Source organism: Cygnus atratus, chromosome 10, assembly GCF_013377495.2.
Source record: "Cygnus atratus isolate AKBS03 ecotype Queensland, Australia chromosome 10, CAtr_DNAZoo_HiC_assembly, whole genome shotgun sequence".
In the NCBI taxonomy this organism is placed as follows: domain Eukaryota; kingdom Metazoa; phylum Chordata; class Aves; order Anseriformes; family Anatidae; genus Cygnus; species Cygnus atratus.
In genome coordinates this window covers 4,792,168-4,818,777 of record NC_066371.1, presented here as the reverse complement: position 1 = coordinate 4,818,777, position 26,610 = coordinate 4,792,168, and the positions used below count along the sequence as shown (strand labels likewise).

Genomic DNA, 26,610 nt, shown 5'->3' with positions numbered 1-26,610 from the left:
TTTTTCCCATCACATTATCTACTTAATGGGGTGGGTGTTTCTTTTTTTTTGTGTTTTTTTTTTTGTTTGTTTGTTCATTTTTGTTTCTTATTGCTTCCCCCCCACCCCCAGTTTTATTTCTCTCCTCTTGCAGGCTGTTTCTTTGCACAAGTACAGCCTTCTTACATCCCAGTAAAACAGATTCACCCATACTTTCAAATGTGAAACCCATCATAAAAAAGGAACCATGTAATCAAAGGACTCCACAGCACGAGGGGTTAGTGGGGGCTGTTAACCTTGCTAAGATTTGGCAGCAACGTCACAGAGCTTTCTGACTACTGAACGCAGGGTTAAAGAAGAAATTCGTATGAACACTAAGGGGTTAATCCTTCAGCGGGATTCCAATCAATACATAATGATTTGGCTGCACTGATCCAAGTCATGAGATGCTTTGATCCAGGCCATGTGGTGCTCAGGGAAATGTATCTGTTGCACTAACTGATGAACCATATTCTAAAATATCTTCTTTATTCAACTTCTGCATGGAAACTTCTTAAGTAAAGGAATTATTTTTGCAACATTTTCCATAACCGTAGATGACTTTAAACATAAAATGTCAAAATAATATTGAAATCTCTATTTTATGCTTACACACATATCTATTTTTCACAGCAAATCTTTTTGCTACAGCGTGCCTGTGCCATATTATGAACTTCAAACATACACAAAGGATATGAACACATACCAGCATCTAGGTGTGGCTTTTATGACTTATTTTATCCTGGATTACAGGTAACGTTATGGATAAACACCTACTTTCTGCCATTTTATGTTTATACACATGTGGAAATGCCGTTTATTCTTGTTCTGTAATATTATCTGCCTGCATACTGTAACAAAATTTTGTTCTTATTATTTCTCATGCACTGGATAGCAAAAGCGCTGTAGAAAACACTCGAAGTGTTAACTCAAATGCAAGGAAGTTGCCTGAGAAATTGCTGCCCAGACTCCGCTACTTCTGTGTTTGGGCCCAACAATAATCTGAAGATAACTAAAGGATTTTTAATTTTTTTTTAATTCCTCTCGAAGCAAAGAGGTACAGATCTGTCTGGAAAAGGTTTTATGAGATGCACGTGAAATGAATTCATGATTTCATTAAAATATTATTTTTGACAGTTTCCAAATAGTTCTTCAAGCATAAATATATGCATCAGCTAGCTTATTTCAAAAAAAAAAAAAAAAAAAAAAAGAAAGAAAAAAAACCACCGTAGGTGGGAAGACTTGCAAAGGTTTTCTCTATAAGGGAATATTTCACTTAATCAGATTTTAAAACATGCAAATGGGGATAGGCTCTATCTGTTGAGTTTTTGAAAAGAACTAAGGGACCAATGCATTCCTTGCAAGGAAATTAGAAAATGACTACAGCACACGTTTCCTCAGTTGAAAAAGAGGGAGGACGGCTGAAGACACGCTGTCCACTCAAGTTAGACATGCATATGGTCAAATGCCCTCCATACACATCGGAAAAGAGTAATTTGGAAAATAATGGGTTTTGTCATCTGCTTCTATATCTGAATAAAGCAAAGTGTGAGGAAGTAGGCTTTCATGTTAACACTCCATTAAAGTCCACGAAGACTATATATGAGAGTTATGATTTCAGTCTGTTTGGCAGAACCCAAAAAATTGTAGCCTATTAATTTACGCAGCGAGTGTTACCCATATCCCAAGACGAGTGCAGAAACGCCATGTGACACCAAGTAAGGAGTCGGTCTCCTGTGGGGTTTAAGCACTGTAAATCTCATTATAATATCAACAGCAGTCACATGGCTTAAACCCCCAGCAGGGCTTTTTAAAGTTTCTCCGCGAGAGCCTAAAGGCCATGGCCAAGTCAACGGAAAGAGTCCTACCGAGATTTGTATTTATTTTTTAAATCCAAGTGAAAATCTCCTTTCTTTCCAGGGATCTTGCACAAGACAAGACTAACTATGTAGGACATGATACCCTGGGTATTGTGTCCAAAGAAAATGACTGAATGACCAAGAGAGTATCAACTGTACACCGCACTCAGCGTGTCGAAGGCTAGTGCTGTCAATAGCCAGGGAGACCGGTGCTGACCGTAAACAGGAACTTAAAAGGTCGTTTCTGCTAACAAGACGCTAAGCGTAATATACTTAACACCTACGTACAGCTTCCACTGCCATGTGACAGAGCAGAGCAACTACTTAAACCTACCAAAAATAGATACTTCAAAGAGAAAAAAAGCCCTCGGTACGTAAAGAAAAACGCAGGCACCCTCCGTAGGCAGTGCCTTTCCGAAGCCGGTTACTGCGATCCCGCTCCGGGGCTTTTCAGTCGTGCGTTTCGGTGACCTTTATGTGTCACTATCAGATTACTGCTATTTCATCCATCCCACTTCTGGAGATGTTATAGATTGCCACTTGTTCGCTGGTGCAGCCTTAAGAAGCACCTCGAAACAAAACAAAGGGCGGTTTATGCAGAAACGGATATAACGCACAAAAGATACACAGCCAGTGGAAATGAATGGGGAACTCTGTTTTCCTTTAACCGATCTAAGTACTCACTTTGTTTAAGCAAACATTGGTGGAAAATGAAGATTTTAATCCAGTACATAAACAAACAGTTCTCCGGGCACAATACGAATGTATATTTTTTAATTGCTCGATGATATTGTGTCTGCATGCAGGCACAGTTTCTATCATCCGGATGCATCCTTGGTCGCACTGCAGAGACAGACTCGCAGAAGATCCGAGCATTGGCAAGCAGAAGCAAGTTTTTGGTCTGTTTGATTTCTAATGACACATTAGAGTAGGTGTTTGTTTCTGTCACCCTCTCCTTCCCAGGAATGCGTATTCCTGGTTGGGTACTGGTGATGCAACAGCAGTTAAGTGGAAGTGATTTTATAACAATACGACGAAGGAACACACGATGCAAAATCAAGACTACGTCTTTTTTATCTTCCTTGTAAGCCATTTGCATACAAAACGCTTAACATACAATAGAATTAATTCCAAATAACGCAACAGTGCAGCATTATTACATCAAAGCACAACAAATAACCCTCTGGCAAGTAAAATTTCTTGTGCAAGTCAGCTTATTCATGACATACGGCAAAGTAACGAAATCCATGTGGGAAGCTGCAAACTGCGTAAGTGTCCACTTAGCTCTTGCTGCCTGCAGCCTGCCTTCCGGAAAGGCAGCTCCACGGGGCCGGGGCCAAGGGCCAGGTGCTTCCAGGGCTCCGGGAGCTGTGTGTATGGAGCACAGGGGGCTGCAGCGCTGCCTTCGTCACGCCGGGGAGCTCCGGGGGCTCCGGAAGAGAACCACCACCCACCCCAACAGGGGCTGCCGTCAGAGCCGCCACCTGCACAGTTTTGCCCAGAGGACTTTTGGCATGTATCTGCTGGGCTGCAGCATCACTGGGGACTTGCAGGTAGGGAAGCCACAGGCAGCTAAGCCCAGATGAAGAAACCAAGTAGCATTTACCCAAACTAGAGACAGGAGCACAGTGGGTACGAGTGAAAGCAGTGACCAAAACACCAGCACGAAAGCCACCCCTGCTGTGTGGTTCACTTCTTCCATACTTATTAACCAGGTGAAACTGGGTACCATGCTTAGAAACACTGGCAAGAAAGTCATGGTTGGATGTAAAAGCCAAGCAAGCAGAAGCCTCAGTAATAAATAGTACTTCTGCCACACAGCGGACCATATTTTAAATATTCATGACACTGACATAGTTCATATTCCACTGTCTCTCTTCCACATCTGCTTGGGCCAACGATCTTTGCCAAAACACTGGGGGAAGTCAGGGATGTCGAGAAGCATCCTTATTTTCTATTATAGTTATGAAGCATCTGCTCACGTTTTAACAGTGCAGAGAACATGCCTGAGCCACCTGCACACTGAAAAAATCAATACCACATCTCCTGCTTTCCTCTTGGAAGAGGTCCGAGCCGAGCGCCCACAGAATTGCAGAATTGCCTTTTTTTAATTATTATTTTTACTTTTCAGGGGCAACGGGAAGTGACTTCATCTTTGCCAGGTGCCGCGAAAGCGACGGTGGTGCAAAGCCTGGGTGGGAGCACGGGGCTCAGCCTCGCACAACGCAATGCCTCGGGCCGAGGCGGGCGGCACAGCCACGAAACGCCACCATTGCTGATTTCCGTCCTGTACAGGAGGGGGTGAGACACCACTGGGAACCGAGACTGCCTCCTGCACTTGTGACTGCCCGGGGAGCCCTAAACCCCACCAAAAGGCACAGGAGGAATAAATCTGGTGAAAAATGTCAAAATCCTCTGAGTCAGAAATGCTTGTTGTATTAATTTTAAATCAAAATGGAAGCTGTAACGATTAAATCCTTGTACTAACCAATTCCTAAGTCACCAACAACAAGCAAACACCCGTGCTCGAATGCAAGTTTCTGTCTTAAAGACAGAAGCAAGTGAATAAAGATATGTTTGGCAGTGAAGCTGCACCAGTACAAATCCCTTCGAATTAATACCAGTGTGGCTTAGCACCCCCTTCCTTTCTAAATTGTGATTCAGAAAAATATATATATCAAAAAGAGCATTAAATCCACATAGCCTGGCTAAATATTCATGCCTCCACCCCAGCCCCAGTAACTGCCCAGAAAGCACGTATTTAATGTGAAGAGAGAGTTGTTTGAGCACAATAAATGCCTCTCCACCGCCAGGTAAAGCTTCGCAGAGGGCCGTGGGCCTTCGGGAGAGGTGACATTTGACGTGCGTGGCCAGCGGCAGCTCTACCGAGAGCTGGCATGCAGGTTTCTGGCTGCTTTGTAGGGCTGCCTTTCTCCCCTTCCTCACTGCTTTAGTCCATCCAGAGCGAGAGCTAAAAGAAGCTCATGTTTTACATCAAGCCCTATTGGAAGTAACAGGAGTAGTATATTACATTTTAAATGACTACACCAATTTAAGACAAATCAGGTTAAAACTGCAGCCTACAGGCTGAAATCCTCTCTTCTAATCGGAGCGCACCAACTTGTATACTTGTGTAGAAAAAAAAATCCAAAGCCACAGCACTGCCGTTGTAACACAAGAGCAGCAGAGCACTGTCAACCCCTGCCCTATGCCCTTACGCGACCGCGGCACCGCTCCCTGCACGCCTGTTGCAAGGGGAGCGCCGGAGCATTTGCAGCAAGACTAGGACAAAATCTGGCTCGCATTCCCCTGCTCCTCCACCCCCATCCCCACAGCACACTGCGAGAGTATAACCAGACTGGATAATTAAACACATCATCTTCTGGTTTTAATCTGTGAACGGATGGTTTGGATTATTAATCAACATTATGACCCTCTAGCACTCTAAATGTACTTCGTACTTCTTCCAGTGGCAGCCCCGCTTCCCACCCCGCAGCAGAACTGCCACGGGGCCCCGACAGCCACTGCCCTACATCACCTCCTTGGAGGAATCGAGTCCATTGCTAGACTATTTAAAAGAAATGCCCATTGAAAAAAAAAAATGAAAAAAATGAGAGAAAACCCACAGCACTGAATCCATCACTTGTCAGGTGGAAATTCCATTCCTGCACTTGAATTTAGCATTAACGAGTTTCTGTACTATTTAAAACTCGTATTTTTTTATTTCAACCTTGTGCCTCAGTACAAGTGAAAAGTACATCAAATATACCCAGACGCACATGATTTGAAACACTGGATTTTAAATTCCAGCATTGCTAACTAATGAGAACAATTTTTTCCCTCTTCCTCTTTGTAGCATCACTTCATGTACTTACATACCATAATCACATCCTCCTAGAGCCTCTATTTTTCCAGGGTGTAGATCTTTAATTCCCTTTAATCTGTCTTCATAGCCTATTCCCTCCAACTCCTTTATCATCCTAGCTGCTCTCCTCTAGATTTGCTCCAGCTTCTCTTTATCCTTTCTGCAAGAGAGTGGCCAACTGTACATCGCGCTCTAATTGTGGTTTAACTGGTTCTGCATAATGGGGACCAGGAAAAAGGACCGACTCGGATGCGAGACGCGTGTTTACACCACCCATGACTGCACTCACCTGTTTAACTGAGACACGGCACAGAACGTCCCACCTTCATTGCTCAACCCCGATCATGCCTCAGTCCTTTCCCACACAATCGATGCGGAGCGGCTGACGTGGCGGTTTGAGAAGGCAGTTTGGAATTTTTAGTTCCTATCTGGGCTGCTTTCTACTTATCCTTGCTAAATCTCATTTTATTCCTCTCTGAACTGTCTCCTAATTATTCACATGAAAAGGGATTGATTCAGTATCTTAGTTTAATTAGGAAAAAAACGTGTTCGTACCACTTTCTGGTGTGCTTGGATGTTTTTTTTCCTATACTTCCAAGCCCAGCAACCCCATCCTTCCTATACGACCCATTTGCAGGGCAGAGGGAAGGGGCAAGAGCAAGGCTTTGGCCCCGATTCAGCAACGCTTTTAAGAACACACGCAAGATTAAAAAACACAGGATTAGACCTTGAACTTCACTGAGACCGAGGTGTAAAATTACAGCCATACGTACATACTTTGTAAAAAGATCCTGTTTGCCAACCTTATTTCACTGCAATTTATATTCTGTTGTTACACTTAAATTTACAGCAAAAGAAAACCCCGAGAAGCGAGATCTGTTCTTGCTAAACAACACAATTATGTTCTGCTACCTTTAGAGCCGAGGCGAATCTTTCACCCCTATACAAACCGGTGAGATGTCAACAGATATGATTAGCATGGATTATTCACTTCGGTATTTCCCACCCCTGTCCCACAGGCACACCAAAGGCAGCACAGAAGGTGACTGTCACATCACATAGGCAGTGACAGTCCGCGCGGCGTGCCTGCACCGCCACGGTCCTGCGGCAGCTAAAGAAAGCGCCGTTTGGGAAAACGGTCATAAAAATAATTGCGATAAATAGTTACTCTAAGGGAGAATCACGGTTAAACTGCTGAATTCTCCCCGCCGCTTGCTTTCCCTTCCAAAGGATGCTGGTTTAAAAAAGCACTAAAATCTAGAGGACACCAGCCTGTTTCCCCAGGGAAGAGCGCTGAATCATACAGGTAGTGTAAATATCAGATGCTGCTGCAGGTGCTAGGCGTCTATTTGTTTGTGTTTACTGAAAGGCATAACAAATAGTCACGCTAAAGCAGAACAACATTTGGCAGCGGGACGATAGCTACCAGAGCAGCCATAAATCACGCTCACTTGTTTATCCTCGAACCGCTGCGCCCCGCCACGGCTCCGGCCCCCCTCGTCGAGAGCCCCTTTGCTGTGCTGTGCCCTTCCTTGGGGCACCCCGGTGGCAGCAGCAGTGCATGGGTGGCACCGGGGGACCCGGCGTCCTCCTCGTCACTGCACAGCCAGGGAGGCTTTGCCACGTCACCTCGCCACCCAAAAAGAAAGAAAGGAGAAGATAAAGAGGGAAGGAGGAGTTGCGTGACGCAGGCGGCCAGCTACCATCGTTTACAGCTTTGCAACTTCGGAGTTAATTCGCAGTATAAACAAGGACGAAAATGTTTCTTCCGAGCAAGACTTCCTGTAAACTGTTCATTAGAGCGGGGCTGGGAGCGGGGCTGGTGCACCTGCTGATTAACCAGGCGCTCCAAGAACAAACACAAACTGCAGCCAGCGAGATTGTTCTGGAATCCGCTCCGAGCTGATTTTTCCCCCCCACGTTATAAATTGGATTCTCCAATAAAACAAACAGCAGAACATAGGTTGCCGAGAGTTAAAAATCTACTTTTTACACTACATTGACCACAGCACCCACAGGCACAGCTACAATGTCTTTCTATGAATGGGACAGATTGCCATATGGATGCAGACACTGAACAAGCTGTACAACTCCTGGCGACAAGTGCCTGGGGGACTGTCCTATATTAGCACCACCTGTGCTGTGGAAATTGTGCTCTGTGTATGAAGTGGTATTTAAGGGCCCATCACGATGTTATTTTTGAGTACGCACAAAAAGGAAAATTACAGTCAAAAGAATTCTCTGGCCAGCGGATCCGTTGTTCGGTTCCCGAGACCGCTTCCCAAAGGAGCGGTTATCGTCTTTATTCCCGCGGCCCAAACTGACGAGCTGCAACGCACATTGCCCGGGCTTACACCGTGGCATTAATGAGAAGAATGCACCATCGAATATACACGTGCTTTTCCCGAGCATGGGGAGAAATTAGAGCCCCACGCCCCCTGAAAGCACCAGTGATATGGCAAGTACCTGCCGGCATTGCACACACTGCTCCGCACAATTTTCCTGCGAGTGCAGCAGGTAGAGCACAAGTCCCCAGCACCAACCTCTCAGCCCGACAAAAGCAGAGCCCAGCTCAGCGCGAGACGTCGAGGGAGGAGGGAGAAGGGCTCTGAGCAGGACCCAGCTGCTCTACGAAGGGAGATCTCCCCCCTCTCGAACTGCAAGAAAAAAAAGGATGCCAAGAAAAAGAAAAGTAAAATAAATTGAATTAAAGAAAAACAGTTGTAAAGTGAACGTTACAACCTGGGAAAAATGATGTCATTTTATTGAAAAACTCGTTTTTTTTCCATTAAACCATAGTGAAATGGATAAAGTTTATAAAGCTTAATGGTGGCGTTCTACTTTAAATGCTACTCAATATCTTAGCAGTGCGATATAACATGATATAACAGCTGTCAGGCTAACGGCTTCGTTTTTATTGAACAGCAGAGAAAATAGTCACACAAAAATCACCTAACTTCTCCTCCGCTTTTATGGCATTTTCAAGGGTGTTTCTGTTCCATTCTCGGGCTGAGGGATGTATGATAAAAAAATGGTGCAGCTCTTCATTAGCTCCCTGCTCGGCTCTTTAGGACAGTCAGGTCTCCCGAACAAATGCTGAGGAAGGACAACTTGCACACAGGAGGAAATCCAAAAAAAAAAAAAAAAAGAAAAGAAAAAAAAAAAAGAACAGGAATCCACAGTGCAGTAAAACAAAACCAGGTCACTTTTTAAGACCGCTACATAAACACCTCTAATAAAAGAAGAGGACAAATTTTCATTGGACTTCAAGTATTTAGACAGGAATGTTTTTGTAAAAGTTTAACTGCAAAGTGCATGCAATTAACAGAAAGCCATCAGCTATTTCTCTGCTATGTAAAAATAGCATTAAGCTGTATTAAACGCACGTGTAAGTATCTCAGTTGCAAGAAAAGGGAGGAGATATGCAAAGCACTCAGATATCAAACAATGATCTGTCGGCCAGATGGAGGAATAAAACAATACATATGCTAAAATTTGGAGAAGTTCTGTTCTGTGTCTGCCAAGGCTCACCCGATCTATTTTAAGTGCTTTTTGATACATTAGCTTAGTGTTTGGAGTTGTACAAGTGATCGTTACTACACGTGACCAGGAACCAACGAGCCCTTTGTGTTGGGGAGCTCCCTGGTGGCAGGGCAGGTCCCGGGGCTGCGCAGCGTCGGACACAACAGCCTCGCCCAGCCCAGGGCCGCACGCTGCACCGAGTGCCTATGGACGGGCTAACTCAGCATCTTCTGCTGGGGGGGGAAACAACAACAAAAAACAAACCAGAAACAACTTTCAAGGGTTTAGCAAAGCAGTTCTCTGAAAGCCGTAACGCGATCAAAGGACGCCCGGACGGACCGGGAGCAAATGGTCTGCGCGACCGACGGGAGGCTCCTCGGAAAGAAGGACGGAGGGGGCAGGCAGCACGGGGTGCTACGCCCCAAATTCGGATACCGGTAACAACAACAAGTGCCTGCTGAGGTTTCAAACTGAGGAACAGCAACTCCAGGTCTGAGTCACGGCCGGTACTTTTCAAAGCCCCATTACCCCGAGCAGTGACTCAGACGGGGAGAGCGACGGTGGCGATTTCGCCGGCTCCGGCAGGATCGGGTCGGATGCTGCGAGCTGTACAGCCAGGGTGTGGGGGATGCCGCGACAGCCCCAGCACTGAGCACGTCAGGAAGGAACACAGCCACCACGGGGAGTCACTTGGTGCCCCCAGCCAGCCCCACGAGCTGCTCAGGTGCTGGTAGGGGTCCTGGTGGGGTTTGCACCCACATCCCGCGCAGCGGCCGAGCCCCGTCGGGGAGGCAGCACGGTGGGAACACCCATTGCTTACCGGGGGCTGGATTTGAGGAAACCAAACCAAAGGGAACTCTGCTGATGGTGAAGTGCAAGGAGCTCAGAAAACCGCGAGGAGCAGCTGGGAGGAGCCGCGGCTGAGCAGTGCTGCTGGCACCAGCGCCGAGCGAGGGCTGGGGACCGCACGGCGCTACCGGCCAGGGGAGGATCAGGCCCGGGGAGCATATGGACTGCGGGCTGAAGTGTTTCACCCCGAGCATTAATAATGGACCGAAATCTGTAATTCTTAATTGTGCTGAATCCTAATGCCCTCATCTAAGGGCCCTGGGATTTTGATGGGAGGATCAGCTGGCACGGCAGATAACAACAGTAAAACACAGCGCACTAAGCCGGAGCAGCAGATCAGTGGTCTGCCAGGCCCTTCCGCTCGCTCCCCTTCAGAGCCTTCTCCAGCCTCCTTCCTCCTGCGATACTGGCAAGGAACAGCCATTTAAAAACCCCCCTGTTCATCTCATCTATCTTTCCTATGAGATGGCCGCTTGCTTAGGTGGGAGGACGGGAGGCAAGTAGGGCAGGAAGGGACACACAGCCATCAGGAGACAAATGTGGGATTGCTGCAAGGTGGAGAAAGGTCTCCCGGACATGCAGTCCTTCCCTCCAACTCTTCTTCCCCTTACCCCTCACAAACAGATGTTTCCCAAACAGACCTGCACCTTTGCTGGCTCACTTCTGTAGGTACAGCCTCCATCCTGCAGTGAACACAGGAACGGCCCAGACACGGAACAACGGGTGAACCAGGGCTGCCCTGAGACACCAAACGCAGTAGGGGAAGGGGCTTTCTGGAGGGCTCACGAGCTCAAGACCACCTGCAAACCTCCCGGCACGTGTTCAGCCAGAGCCACCCCTGCTGCAAAACCTACCCACATGGGGAATATCCCTGCACACGCAGGTTTCAGGATGCCCGCTGCCCATCAGGTTACAGAGTCAGCAGTCACCTCAAGTGACCGCACATCCCTCGGCTCTGTTCCTCTGCTCTTCCCATGAAAATAACCAAGCTTTCCCCAAGGAAGATGCAGCGGAACAACATGGAAGCCGGTCCTGCCCTTGACATCTGTAAGCACAGCAGATGGACGTAACGGGCTGCCCTTAGTTATTTATTTACCGAGGTGGAGGAAAAACGCTCGCTACTGAAGAAACCCAAATGCTGATACGATGATGAGAGGTTTGCATGCTGGTTGATGGTCTCCCTTTCGCTTATCCTGAGTGAATACAAGTATCTATAACTAAATATTTCCCTTAGGGTACTGATGACTGAGGTATGTTTATTGCATTGAGTGAATTTATATATATAATCAGCACAATAAACATTATTAAATTGTCTGAGTAAAATCAAAGCATGAAACACACAGTCAGTGCTGAATTCTAATGATGCTGAATGCCCATGATTGCATGGGGAAAGGATCTTAACAAGCCTTGATTTGAGCTTTGGCATCCGCCTCACAAATCACACGAAATGTTCTCTCTTTAATAGTGCTGAATATTGATAAATGTCTCTGCACGGCACAACAGGGAAGTTGGTCTCTATTGGCAATCTTTACCAAAGTGTGTTTTTTCCTTCTCTACACTCAAGGGTTTACCCTGAATGATTTAATTATAATTTTCCTTGTGTAAGACAAATTAAAGAGGAGAGTAGGAGTGTCATGCCAAAGCAGATTATTTATCTCCTTAACAGATTGCTGTGCACCAAACCCCAGAGCTGCTGCTGCTGCTACTTACAGGAACGGGGCGAAATGTGGGACAAAAGCATGGATGTAATATACATTTAAAGCCCAAATGAATGAAAGCATTAACCCATTATTTATAGCTGGAATTGTTTCATTCCCATGAAAGCCCTGTGCGCAGGGCACGTATAAACCAAGCGCAGCACCACTATCCTCCCTGGCCCGTGCCCACAACAGAGGCTGCCTCCTGCTTCCAAGGGCACGTTGCTGCCCTCAAGCATGGCCATGTCCCGGGGTGACACCGGCCACCCGCCTGCCCTTGGCTCCGTGCCGTGCAGGAGAACTCGCCCAGCACAGCACCAGAGCTTCTTTCTCCGTGCGCAGTGGTGGCACTGGGCCCGCGGCACGGCGACGCGTGGGCACGCCGAGCAGCCAGTGACTGCCTTTCTCCTGCTATTTTGAAACTTCTTTATAGTGAAAACGTGCCTTTACCCTGCACGTTCAGCTGAGCTGCCGCCCACTGACGACTTCCACACAGGTGCTTCTGCTGCCACTGCAGCCAGCCGAGCGCCTCCTGCTTCACGGGGCTCACGTGCTGACCGGCGGGATCAGGAACCCCATAAAACACGGCCTGAACTATCCCAGCGCCATGTGCCAGTGATGACAGCGATGACAGTAGCTCCCACATAACCAACTTGCCTCCTGCAGCCCACTCCTTCTCAAAAGCCCAAGAGGGAGGGGGGGGGAAACAGCTTTACGGCACACCCTAAAAGTTAATGTTACCTGTATATGATTATTTATTGCTGCTGGGCAGTCGTTATGATGTGGCTGTGGTTAACTGTTAGGACACTTACAGCTTTTACTACGTGCTTTTTATTGTTGTTTAAATCTAAATAAATAGCTCCTGGTTGTATCAGACCCCAGCTAGTAGGCAACTCTGCATACAGCGTGCACCCCGTATGCGGTCGGCGCGCTCACCCGCTGCAGACCCCCGCACGATGCCAGGACACAGCCACCCCATGCTAAACACCCGGCCGTGGGGCAGCAGCACCACGCACATCTCATCAAATGCTACCGGCAAGTGGGCAGGTTCTGGGTGCTCTTCAGGAGAGCCCCAACCCCAGCGTATCAGCCTCCCCATCGCGGGGTGACAAACGCGCCAAGTCGCCTCAGGTCTGCACGTTCATCAGGAAGGAGGTAGGGGAAGTGGCAACCCCAAACCCGACAGCCCCACCTGACCTGATGGCAGGCTAGGGACAATTTCCACGAGCCCTGCTGCACTGGCAGCTCAGCTGAACTAGCTGGGCTCAAGAACAGGCACAGATTTCCCCGCACGTCCAGCCAAGCCGTGCTCCTGCCAGATCCACTGTTATTGCCAGTCTTAGCCTCTGCCATCAAAAAGCAACCAGAACTCTGCCCGTGCCTGTGCTCTGTTTGTAACGGGGCTAAAATTTCACCTCCTGGGGGCTTTCAGGCATACACCTGATGCTGCTGCACATCCACACTTCTCTCCTTGCTCACTCGCCACCCCGAGAGCCCTGGCCATTGATAAATACCCTTCAGAAAGGAAGCCAGCTCAACGCCTCTGAACAAGAGGAGCTTCTGTGTCATATGAAATGCAGGCAGGCACCACGGGGCCTGATGAGACTGCAACAAAACCCTTAAGTGCATCCGTAGGCATTCTTCTGCCGGTAGTCTCCTGCTCTACTTATGGATAAAGATGTAATTCAATCACTGCAGCAAATGGATGGCGTAAACCTTCAGTGAACCAAATAGAGGCAAGATAAAGCAAACTCTGCAGCCCTCCTATTTGTATTCCTAAATACAACTATTTTTGTATTTTGATATTGAAGCGAACTCAATAGAAACCTAAGTGAAGTATAATGACAAGCTTTAACAATGCATCTATCAATTCCACAACAGAGGGTTTTAAGTCTTCCAACCTCATTCAGTCACAAACAATACTGTGGCATATTTATGCCTTCCTAATTAATTTATTTGGAACTTTACTAATAAAAACATATGTATCTCCTTGTTTGTAGATCCCTATTACCTCCAGGCCACAATTACACAACAGCACTCAGCGCTCAGACACACAGATTTACAGTCCTACTTCACAGAACACATGAGAAAATTCTTACTTCAGAATAGACTCGTGTATTTCCTCCGCATTTCAAACTACGCAGCAATGGCACATTGTTTCTTGCCTAGACTGCCATAAGCAGACAGCACGTGTGCCTATGCAGTGTCCATTTCACTGCATGAGTTTTTGTTTTATAAACTAAGAAAAACAGAGATAAAACGATTATTGGGAAGTCACAAACCCATCTCGTTCAGCTCCATACGCAGCAAAAAGGGAACTTGATTGTTTAATAAGCATCGGTTCGTTTTTAGCATCCCATCTAAGTCTTCATGAAAATCATGTCCTTGACACTTGCACACATTATAAACGTGTACACTAATGTTCTGCCACGTCCTTGCCATGGATAGAAAATGATGCCTCATGCACACAGCAGTTCTTTCAAACACAGGGCATGGTGTTCTTTTAAATCTATCTATCCCCACCACCGTTTTCTTAATATTAGAAAGATAAAAGAGGTATTTATACAGCTTCTGTATCAATCTACTTTCAGGCCACTAGAAATACAAACTCTATGGCTTAAAAATTCCATTATCCTCTTTCTAATGAATGAAAGGAGGATGGAAAGACAAAGCCATCAGTTTCCATAAAACCCAGCTTTCACTAGCGTCTGATGTAACTTTTCTAGATGGGTGAAGGGACTCTCCTGAATGCAAAGAAGCACGATGCTCCCAGCGCACCGAGGATGCTCACGTGCTCCCCAAGACCCCTCTCCTCTGCTGCAGCGCCGGCATCGCTGCTGCCCGCGGCCCCAGCCCGTCTATCTCACTGTGAGCAAAAGTTATGTTGTTAGACACGCCTCAGTGAAATCTGGGGGTGTAAAGAAACAAACCTGCAATAAAGCATCCTTGCGAATAAAGCGGAGCCCGTGCTGAGAAGCACATCAACAGACAACCCCTGATTTAAGCCATTTCTTCTAACAATGCGAGACTAGCAAGTACAAATTAACTCACACTTTTAAAAGCCAAACAACACCAGTTAGCTAATTTTATCAGCGCTTAAAAAAAAATCACTTTGTTTTAGAGAAACCTAGTGAACTCAAGTCTAGCCTGCTTTGTGAAAGCAGGTAAATACATAGAAAAAGAGGCAAGAGTCTCAGATGAGAGGGGATGCTGAAATTTGGCAGAAAAGCAGGGGATATGTTGCTTAAACAGCCTGTAGTGACCAACCGATTTTTTCTCACCTCTGGTCTGCAAACCCAAAGCACATTGAGAGTGCCACCACCAGTGATGCAAAACTCTAAAGAAAACCAGCTTACGCTCTTCACGCTTTCCTCCATACACTTATCCAATGCGCTTTTAATTAGCTAATTGTGCCCACATTGATCCAATTAACAAGCCACAAAGATCTGAACAAAAGGAGCGTATTCTGCCCAGTGGAGGCTCCATTCAACCACGCCAAAATCAGACAGAGCAGGATGGGGAGGACAAAATCGAGGCCAAGCCTGTTGGCCACCGTTCCCAACAATTCTGCCCTCATTTTAGGCACGAGGCTGGATGGCAACTCCAGCAGCACCTACCTCTCCCGTTTAGGAGTGTGGACCGATAGCTGTCCGTTAGTTGAGGCGTGTGGGTTTATTATTAAGGAGGTCTTAGACGGCGCGGACGAAGAGACGCAGGTGGTGGACAGGTCGAGGCTGCTGTGGTTGTTGCTGGCTGCCTCCTCGGCTGTGTGCGAGCTTGTCACTTCCTTCCAGAGCTGCTGCAGTTCTGTTGGAATCATGCCTGAAACAAACAAATTGGATAATTAAATCAATTAACAGCTAATTCGGCCGTCTTCAAACAGTAATTAAATCAAAGAGTCAGTAAACAAAGCCTAGTGTTAGTTTTGTGTGTGTGTGTGCGCGTTTACACGCCATGTATTTTATTTCATTTTCTTAAATAACTAAAGGCTAATCCTGAACGCTGCACGTCTCCTGCTACGTTTTCTGGTGTGCACCTGCGATACCTCTCCAGGGCTAAATGTGGGGTCTGGGGGAAGGAGAGACATGCCACACAACCCCCACCCAACAGCACATGAATTATTATTGCTTTCTGTAATTTTTAGACCAGAGGGCCCAGGCCCTCCTCAGGCAGAAATCCCCTGAGCTCACAGCAAGGGCGGCCAAGGGCTGCTCTGCAGTCAGCTGGAGAAGTTTCATTTCAGCTTATTTTTTGTTGTTTTAAGGAAAATGAATACATTCTAACCTGTTTTTAAAAGGAAGGAAGGTCTGGGGGAAAAAAAAATACTCAGCTTTATTATTATGACAACACGAACCACAATATGACTAATTTTGTGCTTAAGTTTTAAATGATGACAAATAGCTTTGTTATTAAATACAGTTTTTATTAATCACTTTTAGACATAAATTATGAATTCGTATTGTCTTCCTGAAATGCTTTTCAAATTTTAACAGTCAAATTGATTATACTATGATTATTTCATTAACACACCTATCTTTCTCATTAATTTTGGTTTCTCGAACTGCTCACTTAATTGATGGATGTGTCTACTGAAAAACTGTATAACTTTCTATACAAGTAACACTATTATTACTGTCATTTCTTAGATCAATGCTAATGAGCCATTCAAAAGTAAAATGAAAACATAAAATAAGCTTCAAGAAATCAAAAAAATTGTTTTTTGATTGTGCCAAAATGGACACCAGGCTTGGGACATGCATGCAGCATGCAATAAATAGCCTGAGTGAAAACTTTGCAAACTCCAGTGGGCTGTATTTCTGCCTGGAGCAGGGGGGTATGCACGTCAGCGTGGCTTGGGCTCACAATGAGATCATGGTTTTGGATAAAGCTTATGTTTGTGGCACAATCAAACAAGTCAAGTTCTCGAATTGAAGGCTATTTCAGTGCTCTTTCAGAAGGCCATGGGAAAAAATGAGCAGTAGAGACGCACCGCTTAAATATTCAGAAAAAAATAAAAAATAAAAGGCAGTGTCTGTGTGTTTTTAAAGAGGTTTCTCATCACTGTGCTTCGAGACCATTTGGATGACTGTTCATTGTTTCAGCGTGTCGTGGCACTGGAGCTATCCTAAGGAAACCTGCCATTTTCTGAGTATACAGCAGCAGCTCAAACAGCCACGTATCTCACCAAACCTAAGGTATTGAAATAAAAAAAAAAAGGCAGTATGCATTATATTCATTTGAAACACATAATAAAAAATGCCAAGGTCTAAATTTAATTTATTTTTGTCATTTAGAATACAATGGATAGATAATCATCTCAACGTGATCAGCCAAACATCTTTACTTTGCTAAACTGTTAAAGATTTTAATTATGCTAGCTTTGGAGAGCACTGGTCTAATGAGGCGATAGACTCCAGAGAATCTAAGTGGTTAAGAACTGTGAAATGAGTCTGATAGGATTTTTTTATATTCACCGTGGATCGTTTGCATATCAAAGAGGAGTAAATTATTGCACGACAGACCAATAACCTTCCCCGCCTTTCTGAGAGTAGCATTAACAAAAACAGTTGGTCTCCAGTAACGGTTCACTACTAAAAAATGCTCAAAACCTTAAGTATCTGCAATTAATATATATTATAAAAGAGGCTTCAATTTATACATTAAGTGATCAGATATTCTTAGGACACATCCATTCCTCTAAAGCCACGTCATTTTCCTTTCATAAGAACCAAATGCCAATTATATTTTGATGGATTTTGTCCCAAATGAGCATTTAGTTATTAGACATATTCAATTATTACTTGTCCCCTGAAATTAAACCTCTGAGCAAATTAAACAAAGAAAAAGGTCAGTACACAAGCCTATGTCCTGTTTTGCTGTATCTGGGCTATTATTTTCAAACACCTTGTGAAGTGACAGTGTGGGATGTATTTTTAGCTAACACGCTTGACAGCACTGTCTGCGCACTAACAATTACCTGCAAGCGCGGCTGACCCTTACACCACTGTTTACTCAATGGAAACAATAGTGAATAGACTTGTCTGTTGATGATAACATATTGATAGGAGACCGTATGAGTCGACACCTATTTTTATTTTTGAGAATAAGCAAATAGGGAAAGAATAAGTGCCTTCCCCCCCTCCTACCAGCCCCTATCTGGACGAGTCAGTTTTTAATTGGAGAAGGGGTTGCGCCCTCTCTCCTTTCTCCGTCCCCACTTCTCCTTTCCCCTTTCCTTCCCCTCCCGGTCACTTCTGGATACTTCATCTGCAGCCTGCAGAGTTATACAGCTGTTAAAATAGATATATTCAGTATTATATACTGTGATATGAATAATATATATTCATATCTCTCCGTAGATCCTCTAAAAGTCAAGGGGGTTATTCTAACTTCCTATACGAGTGTAACTCTTATTAGCACAAAAGAGAACTATAGCATGTATCGGAAGAGAAATACAAAACACCCATTTCGGGGGAAAAAACGATGGAGAATATAAGAAGGATTTCAGGCTGGATGCCATTAGAGAAGAGTTAGCTGTGATGTCATATGTGCCTGCACACAATCCATCGTTCAAAAAACGAAGGCATCGCTGACATCATTTGATTATTAAAAAATAAAATTATATATTAAAAAAAAGCCTCCCTCCTCCTTCCCCAAATGTCGTTCTTTCAGAATAATTCTGAAGAGTATTCCTAACTAGCCTGTCAAATTGGGCAGCTGAAAGGTATGCTCATTACTCATCTGGCAAAATGGTTAAATAAAATAATAGAACAAATGGTAAAAATAAGTCGAATAGATTCATGAACACTCGCAATAAATTATGTAATTTACCATTTAACAGTTTCATTTTAATAGCGAGAGGTAAATTTTCAGTCCGATTCCCAGAACTGTAGTGCAATTACCCGAGCTCACTACTGCTTGTGCCGCAACTTCGTACGTACAAATAAGGGGATTTAGACCTGAAACTGCCAGATCTACGGGAGCAATCAGGCACCTTCATGTCTCAGTCCTATTATTTTCACTCACTAGTGATCTGAAGTGTGATTTGCAGTTTCATTTTACAGCTCCTAAAGATCTAGCTCTCACAGCTCCGAACACTGCTGAAATGTGGTTTATTTTTAAATTGCTACTATGTACAGATGTAAAATCTAGATTATAGATGTGTCTAAATACAAAACAGCACAGATTACACAAATATAACACTAAAGGATGTGCTATTTTGTGTAAGACAATAGGCGAGCACTGAAACTAAAATACAGCTTTGAACAATGTATTAGTTCTAAAAACATAACAAAACCCCACTTACGAAGTAGCATTCTCTCCTCAGAAACATTTATTGCTATTATAGATACTTAAGAATAAAAAGCAAAATGCTCTTAACCAAATTCATAGCTACATTAACTAGGGGGCTGGATTTTTCTTTGTATATGCACACTGACAGTATTTGTCTCACTCTTGCCAACTGTTCTGAAAACAAAAGAGCATGATATATGTAATTTTTTTTTTCTTAAATAAGAAGTGTCCATTACCAATTATTTTAAACTATAGCCCTGGCTCCTCATTGCATTTTTCAGGACAACTAGTCCCCTTCATTATGAAAGAAAATGTAGGCACAGGTTTAAAAAATGTATGTTGTGGGGACAGTTGACAGATTACCGCTCACGGAACTCAATTTCCCAACCCCAGGTATCACTGGCTCAAAGACAAACAGAGTTGCTCAACCTCTTTGTGTCCTTGTACCTCCATACCCAGGTGACCATGTTCAAGCAAGCAGAAAGTTGATTTAAACCTCGTAATGACATCAGTTTTAAGCCATCGTCTCTCTGATAAAAAAAAAATCGTGCTGGATCGCAACCTGCCTGAATTCTCGGGCTCCCCTCCGCCCCCAGCCAGCCCCGTCCCCCGCTGCTCGAGGCTCATCTCCCTGCCCAGCGCAGCCTCGGGACCCTCCTGTTTGTGTTTGGGCTCTCTCTGGCACCCCTTCGGTTTTAAATAGGCTTCTTCCCAACGTGGCGAGGACTAATAGTGGCACTAAGCCGCTAGCCGTATCAATCAATGCCACGACTGCTGAATTACCTACTGGTGTCTCCGATGTGTTACTGCACAGATTACACTTCATGCATCACCACATTCATTTCTTTCACATTACACATGAGCGTGTCTTGTCACTGCCCAATTGCCCTCCTTTGGACAGCTTAACTGATGTACTGTACAACGAACCTCACTGAGCAAACTTAATAGTATAGGAGCTGTGGGAAAAATTAGAAAGGTTGAAGCTTGAGTCCAGTGGGCACGTGGGAATGGCTTGTGATGTTTCCAACAATAAATCCGAAGCGTAATTAACGCGCGTTACAACATTCTGCAAGTATAAATGGCACCACTAGTCTACATGCCCTTTTTCCCGAGCTCATCTCATGCCTTCTCGCCATCACTCGGCATGCTGATGGGGACCGACAAGCCACCCCTGGGCCTGATCCTGCAGCTCCCTGCCACCCACCTTCCCGCATCAGGACAAGTCTAACGTCAGCAGTCCGGTTCAGGGACGCAGGAAAGCTAAACCCAGTCCTGCAGAGGGAAGTGTGAATGTCACCCTCCAACTGGAGGTTGCTCCAACACCTTTGCGGGTCTTGCAAAAATGAAAAACGAGCCTGAATAAACCATGCAGCCACATGGCAGAGCAGACTCTACTCCCCAGCTTCGTCTCCCTCTGTCCACACCAGTTAATGCTCACCAGGCACCTCGCTTTCCTTTTTGCAGCTACACACACATAAAAAGGGAGGGCGAAGAGCAGAAACAATTTCACCCCCCACCCCATTTAACCGAACAGAGCTGAATGTAAATTCATTATATGGTTTAGCAACCAGTAGCAGCCCCAAGGCTGCTTTGAAGAGCCCAAATCATTTCAAGCTGAGCTGACTCCAGTTGTTGAGGTGGGTGTTTAAATGTATTAGGGGGCAAAGGGAAGGAAAAGGTATGACTATTCAGAAACACCAGCATCTTAGTTGAAAGACCTGGTCCTCCCTGAGCCATGCCAACTTTGAACCACCTGCTTTAATCACAACAGACAGGAGCTCAGACAAGTCTGTTAAAATGTCCTAGAGGTTGTACAGAAACCCAGTTGAAAAAAATGTATGTATTAAGCCAAGAAGGAAAAGAAAGAACAAAAATGCCCAGGTTGTGATTACTGCCAAAAGTATTGTGATTTAAGTAGCTATCGCTTTCAACGTATCAGTATCTTCAAAAAAAAATAAAGCAGGGATTTCAGCAAATCAGTAACTTCCTGCAGAGTGCGGGACTGAATAAAGATGTAGGAGGATCTAATTGTCAATAACACCAGTATAACACCATTAAAATTAAATGGAGTTAATCCCAATTTGCCTCAGCGTGGAGGGAAGAATGAAGCGCTGACGTACAGAGGCAGTGAAATGAAGGACATATAAACAGGCATGGAGAGGAGACACTGCCACCTTTCCCTTTCAGCCACAGAAAAGGGCAATCGCATTTCTACAGCTCGGCAGCGTGTGATCAGCGCTCCTCTGTGCCCAGCTCCCCACCAGTGGTAGAGCCAGAAAGGGCCAAAATAGCACATTAAAAAAATAATAAGGAAAAGCTGCTCTCACACTACCCTAAGCCATGAACCCAGCACCAAAATTTTATTAGGAAGCCTCCTGTGGAGGATTTCAAGTCCGGATTAGTACAACCAGCAGCTTCGAGCCCGCCAGGCTGGATATAGCTGTGCAAATTGAATCCAAACTCCAAACCACCTGCCCCCTGCTAGCGAGAGCAGCCCACGGTTTCAGTGTTGCCCTTCTCAAAAATACCTTTCTAATGCCCACCTTGTCTGTCAGAATTTTTCTTTGCTCGTTATTTTGCAAGCCGATGATCTCTCTGTGTCTCACTGAGTGACAATTTCGTGTGCATGTGCTATCTGCCTGCTCGGCAGCCCCCCAAGCCCTCACCTACCTTGTGCAAGGGGCTGCAAAGGCAGAGTAGGCTGGCCAGGCTGGATTGTTAGCAGCCCTTGACGCTGCAAAGTCAGGAGGTGCTGCTGTTGCAACTGCTGCATCTGTAAGAGTTGCTGCTGAAAGGCCAACTGCTGCGTAGCCACCTGCTGTTGCTGGGGCTGGAAAAGAAAAAAAATGCACATTTGTCAATACAGAGCAAAGCACTAACAGAGGACTTGCAGGGCTCCTTGTCTCAACAGACTGCAACTCCTGATCATAGTCATTTGGTATCAAGGAAGGACAGCGAGCCCACCACCCAGTACCAAGGACCCCAAGGTTCGTGTAGGTGCTGGAGCTACCAACAGGGCTGCAGTCAATTTCCACCTCCGGTGAATACTTTAATTCCCTTTAATTCCACCTTTTTCCGATGAAAAACGTCCGCAGATTTTGGTGCATGTGGCCGTGTTTTACCCCAGAAGTGGCTGCCCATCAGTGGTGGACAGAGCAAACGCTGCTGGCAGCTGTGAAAGTCCTGGGCAGTTCTTCGAAGCAAAGAACACGTCGAACGTGAGTCGCCCCACGTAAACACATCATGCTTGGACGTCATGAAAAACAGCCCTGTACTCTGCTCTGTTTGCTCATGCAAGGATTGTCTCGACAATTAAGGCAGTACAACCGGCTTGATTTATGGTATTTTACCCTTACTCTCTCTTATCCATCCATCAAGCAACAATACTTTGTTATGTGCAGAATGATTCTTTGCTGTACTTAAGGCTGCTACTTCTGCACTTTGAAATTTTTAATTATTCTCACTCTAAAGAAGACGGAGTTGCTTTACTCTGCAGGGACGTGAACCCTGAACCTCCGAGGTGTAAAAGAACATGTTGCTTTTCTCACTACTGTACCCGGAGAAGCTTTTAACTACTCTGTTTATCACTTCTGACATAAATAAATGAGAAAAAATCAGACCTTTGAAGAAGAAAAACTTCATCTAATATTGTTAATTAGCCATGACAAACGATGAAATAACATTGTAAATCTTTCATAGAAACAGCCACTAGATTTTAATTACACACATTCATAATTTAGCAAACAACATCTTACTTGAATGTGAGTGTTTAATATGTACAGTACTCCAGGCTTCTGAGTCCTTAATTTTGTTCAGTTAAGGAAGCCTCTAGGTTTTGCTTCCATGCTCATCTTGTGTTTTATTTGCTTTGTTCTTTAAAATCCATGAAAGGCTTTGCGTTTTGATAAATATCTTTTTATTTATTGTACAATGACAAGAGGAAAACTTTTGTTGTGTAAAACATCAATACATCATGCCAGTGTTTAGCAGTTCCTTGTGCTGGCCAAAAAAAATTAATGTAGATTTCCTTAGTAATTATCTGAGTGATAGAAAGATAATACAGTGCAGTAGTACAATAAATAGAAGGAAATTATCTAATATCCCTAATCTGCTAGGAATCATATCAAGGTGGAGGTCTTATACACATTATGGCTAACAATTATGGAAAAAAAAAATTAACTCTTGCAAAACTACACACTTTTGCAAATAAAGCCCGGCCAGACAGCCAGCGTTCGGTGGCCCCTCCCTGGTATCGGTGCGGAGGATCGCTGGCCCCGTTCCCTGCTGGTGTCAAGCAGGAAAAATCCACCCGGGTCACAGGAGCAGGGCTGACGGCCACCAGCCAGGGGCCGGGGCCCCACCTTCTGCCAGGGCGCTGGAGCCCTCCAGCCCCGCCGCGCTGAATGTGACACAGTCACAGGGGGCTTAAAAGAAAAGAGGAAAAAAAAAAAGGAAAGAAAAAAAAAACCTTTATTGGGGAAAGTTAAGGACAATGGCAATTACTTCTATTAAAATCCTTAAATAGTTGTTTTTGTGTTGCCATGCCCCATCAATCTTAATACTACAAGCAACTGCATACCTACAACTGTACCGACAGGCAAGTTCATTTTTTTTTTATTTCCCAAGAAGATCTATAACTTCGGGAACAGTTAAACAAGCGAGTGTTTAGCCATACTGGAACTTGGAGAGTTTTCATTTCTGTGCCACAGCTTGCTCAGACAGATCCAGTTGTTGCAACTATTGCCAACAGCACCAGATGAATGCAAGCTGCAGCGACAGATCCATTAGGAGCAATCCTTGCCTCCACAGATGTTCCCGCTCCAAATAGACATATATTTAATGTATATTTAGCGTGTCTATATATAATAAGCAGTATTTTGTAATAAATAAATTAATTAGCCACAGTAATCTGTGGCTTTACCAATTTGCCATCTGAGTACAAAGTTAGCATTAAAGAAAACACCCCAAAACCCCGACAACTTGACACAAATCGCCTGATGCCCGTGCGGTTGTCTTCCCAGCTATCCCAAGAAAAGCTCTCGAACACGCTCTACTTTGAAAAGCCAGGATATAAAAGTATACAAGGCCCATTGTCCAAGAAAGAATTTAAAAGCAACGCACGTTGCCAAACTGCGCTCCCCACCCAGTTACCAAACACAGGATACAAGGCAGTTTGTTTACTTCTCACAATTGAATGCATACAAAAAAGGTCTCGGTGCAGTCCTGTTGTCAGGTCAGTAGTCAGTGTTAAAACGCTGAAATATCCTGATAAAACTCGCATTTTTGATCCCCTCCCTACAGCTCCTGTCAAAGGTCTGTTTTCCTTTCGTAGGTCCCTCCCTGCTGCCTAACACAAGCTGCCCCAAGCACTGGAGGACAAACGGCCACGGCCGCAGCATCCCGCGGCCCCAAGCCCCCCCGGTGGGGGCTGCGGGGGGCCGGAGCCGAGCTCGCCCCACAAACTCACCCTCTGCCACCCAAGTACAGCCTACAAGGGGACCGCCGGCCCCTACACCAGCCTGCTTAGGGGTCGGACCCCTTCGGTCCACGGGGATCGGCGGCGTTTTCCTTTTAGGACGGTGTGGTGGCACGAGCCACTCGCAGAGGGGCTCTGGGGAAGCCCTACATCCATGTGCTCGGTCCAGCTGTGGGGTACAAACTCACCCCACGGCAGCATCGCCACCAGCGGTCCCCTCGGCAGCACGGCACAGCCTGGGACCCGCCGCTGTTGTGGATTACAAGGAGGGGGAGGAAGGAAGACCCACCGCTCGCATGCTAATCTAGCCAGAATAAGCTCCTCGGCGCAGGAAAATGGGGCTGAGCAAACCTGCGGGATGGGACGGAGTGAGAGTGCTGTGGGAACAGGCCTCTGCTGAACCCCTCAGCAAAAAAAAACCCTAGGGAAAGCTGGAGAGACTTGGGCCCCTTGTCCTCTTCTCCGCTATCATGTTAAAATGCTCTTCTTAGAACAGGAAGGAGTCTTTTCTTATTGTTACTTTCGACAGTGTAATATCAGAAGTGTGACCACAGTAAATCGGTGTGTTAGATATTGAAATGCCATCACATTGTCTAACTTCCCTTCTCGTCTTTTTTAACACAAAGTATTTTTTCTTCAAGCTCCGAGCCCTCATCTTTGTGTCTGAGATGCTCTCCTGTCTGACAACAGCAATTTAGAAGAGTTAACTTTTATCGTTCATTCTGCTGTGTAACTTTCCCCTTCAAATTTCTTTATCTGCCCTCTGAGCTCATCTGAACTTTCATGTTCTCCCAGCATGCAGGCTTGCATTCAAAACTATGTCTAATAGACCAAATAAGAGGTTAATAAGAAGTGGCAACAGAAAGAAAAAATACAATCCCTGGTAACTGATAAGAATGACAGTGGCAGCCCTTTATTGTTTGTCTTCAAATATAGAGTTAAAGATCTTTAAAAAACTAAATTTTGACGCCTTTGAAAAGAAAGAAGCACAAAATAACAACAGGGGGTTATTGCCTGCCAGCCACAGGGGAGAAGCTCCATAATTCTTATTCTCCCTTTTGAAGGCTGTTAGAAATCTGATTCAAAAAAGCAACAGCAGAAGGAGAAAGCCTCTTGAGGCTATCGCCATTTCCTGTGATCATGCATAATGCGTTTCAAAAGTGGGTTTTTACCATTTCTGTTGATCAATTGCACCTCCTTCATATCCCCTCTTTTTTCTGCTGTGTTTACATCTGATGTGACTCAATGACAAGCGCTGTCTGAGACTGTGAAACAGACCTGTCATGTTGATTTATGGGCGCATCAAACCACGACTTGTCCAAACTGAAGCTCGCAGTTCATTAATTAGAGAGTTGTGACTTTGAAGTCAGCTTTCAGACTGTGGTTTTTAACATTTGGCTTAATTTATATGCTCTTGAATGTGGATCTCTAAGGAAAAAACTGAAATTCCCTTCTTGTCTTTGAACTTCTTTTGACCGCACAATAATCATTTCTTTGTCCAGAGTGATGCCTGCATCCCAGAGTCATTAACGCGCATTGAACTGCCACTGATGAGTAAGCCCTACTGAATTAGAAAAACAGCCAGCAAAACAAAGCTGAGAGCATTCTGCACAGTGATATCTCACAATTACATGCCTTCCCTCCCTGTGCCATTTCCATTTTAATTACTGTTAGTCCTTTAGATTTACATTTTAGACACTTTTTAATCTGTTCCCTTTTTATTATAGAGGCGCCCGTAAGCGTGCTATGGTTAAGGTTGTGTCAGCGTTTCCATTATAAACCCCCTATTTTCAGGGGTTTATAACTCAGCTGGAAAAATTCACTCTGGGTTGAAACTTGGCACAGGTGGCACAATCTGCCAAAATTTCAGGGGTGAGAAATTGGTGCTCGCTTCGAGCATTACCAGTGTCAACGTGATGCCCAACCACTGCCACTAGCACAGGACGCGGCACAGTGCCTCGCGCCAAGAGGCAGCTTTCTAGGATTTATCCGAGCCAGTGCTGATGTCAGACTGGAGTCTCAAACTCCTTG

General features: G+C 45.2%; 1 protein-coding gene across 37 annotated transcripts in view; it reads right to left on the bottom strand.

Moving 5' to 3' along the window:
* FOXP1 (forkhead box P1) overlaps nt 1–26,610 on the bottom strand; it is a 370,718-nt gene that overhangs the window by 47,621 nt on the left and 296,487 nt on the right. For 36 of the 37 annotated variants that reach the window (XM_035547093.1, XM_050712861.1, XM_035547101.2 and 33 more), the window contains 2 exons: nt 21,774–21,933; nt 15,428–15,632 (listed from right to left, as the gene is read on the bottom strand). In XM_035547093.1, the coding sequence (XP_035402986.1) occupies nt 15,428–15,632; nt 21,774–21,933 (365 nt within the window). The remainder of the gene's footprint in view (nt 1–15,427; nt 15,633–21,773; nt 21,934–26,610) is intronic. The other variant, XM_035547112.1, reaches the window with a different exon arrangement.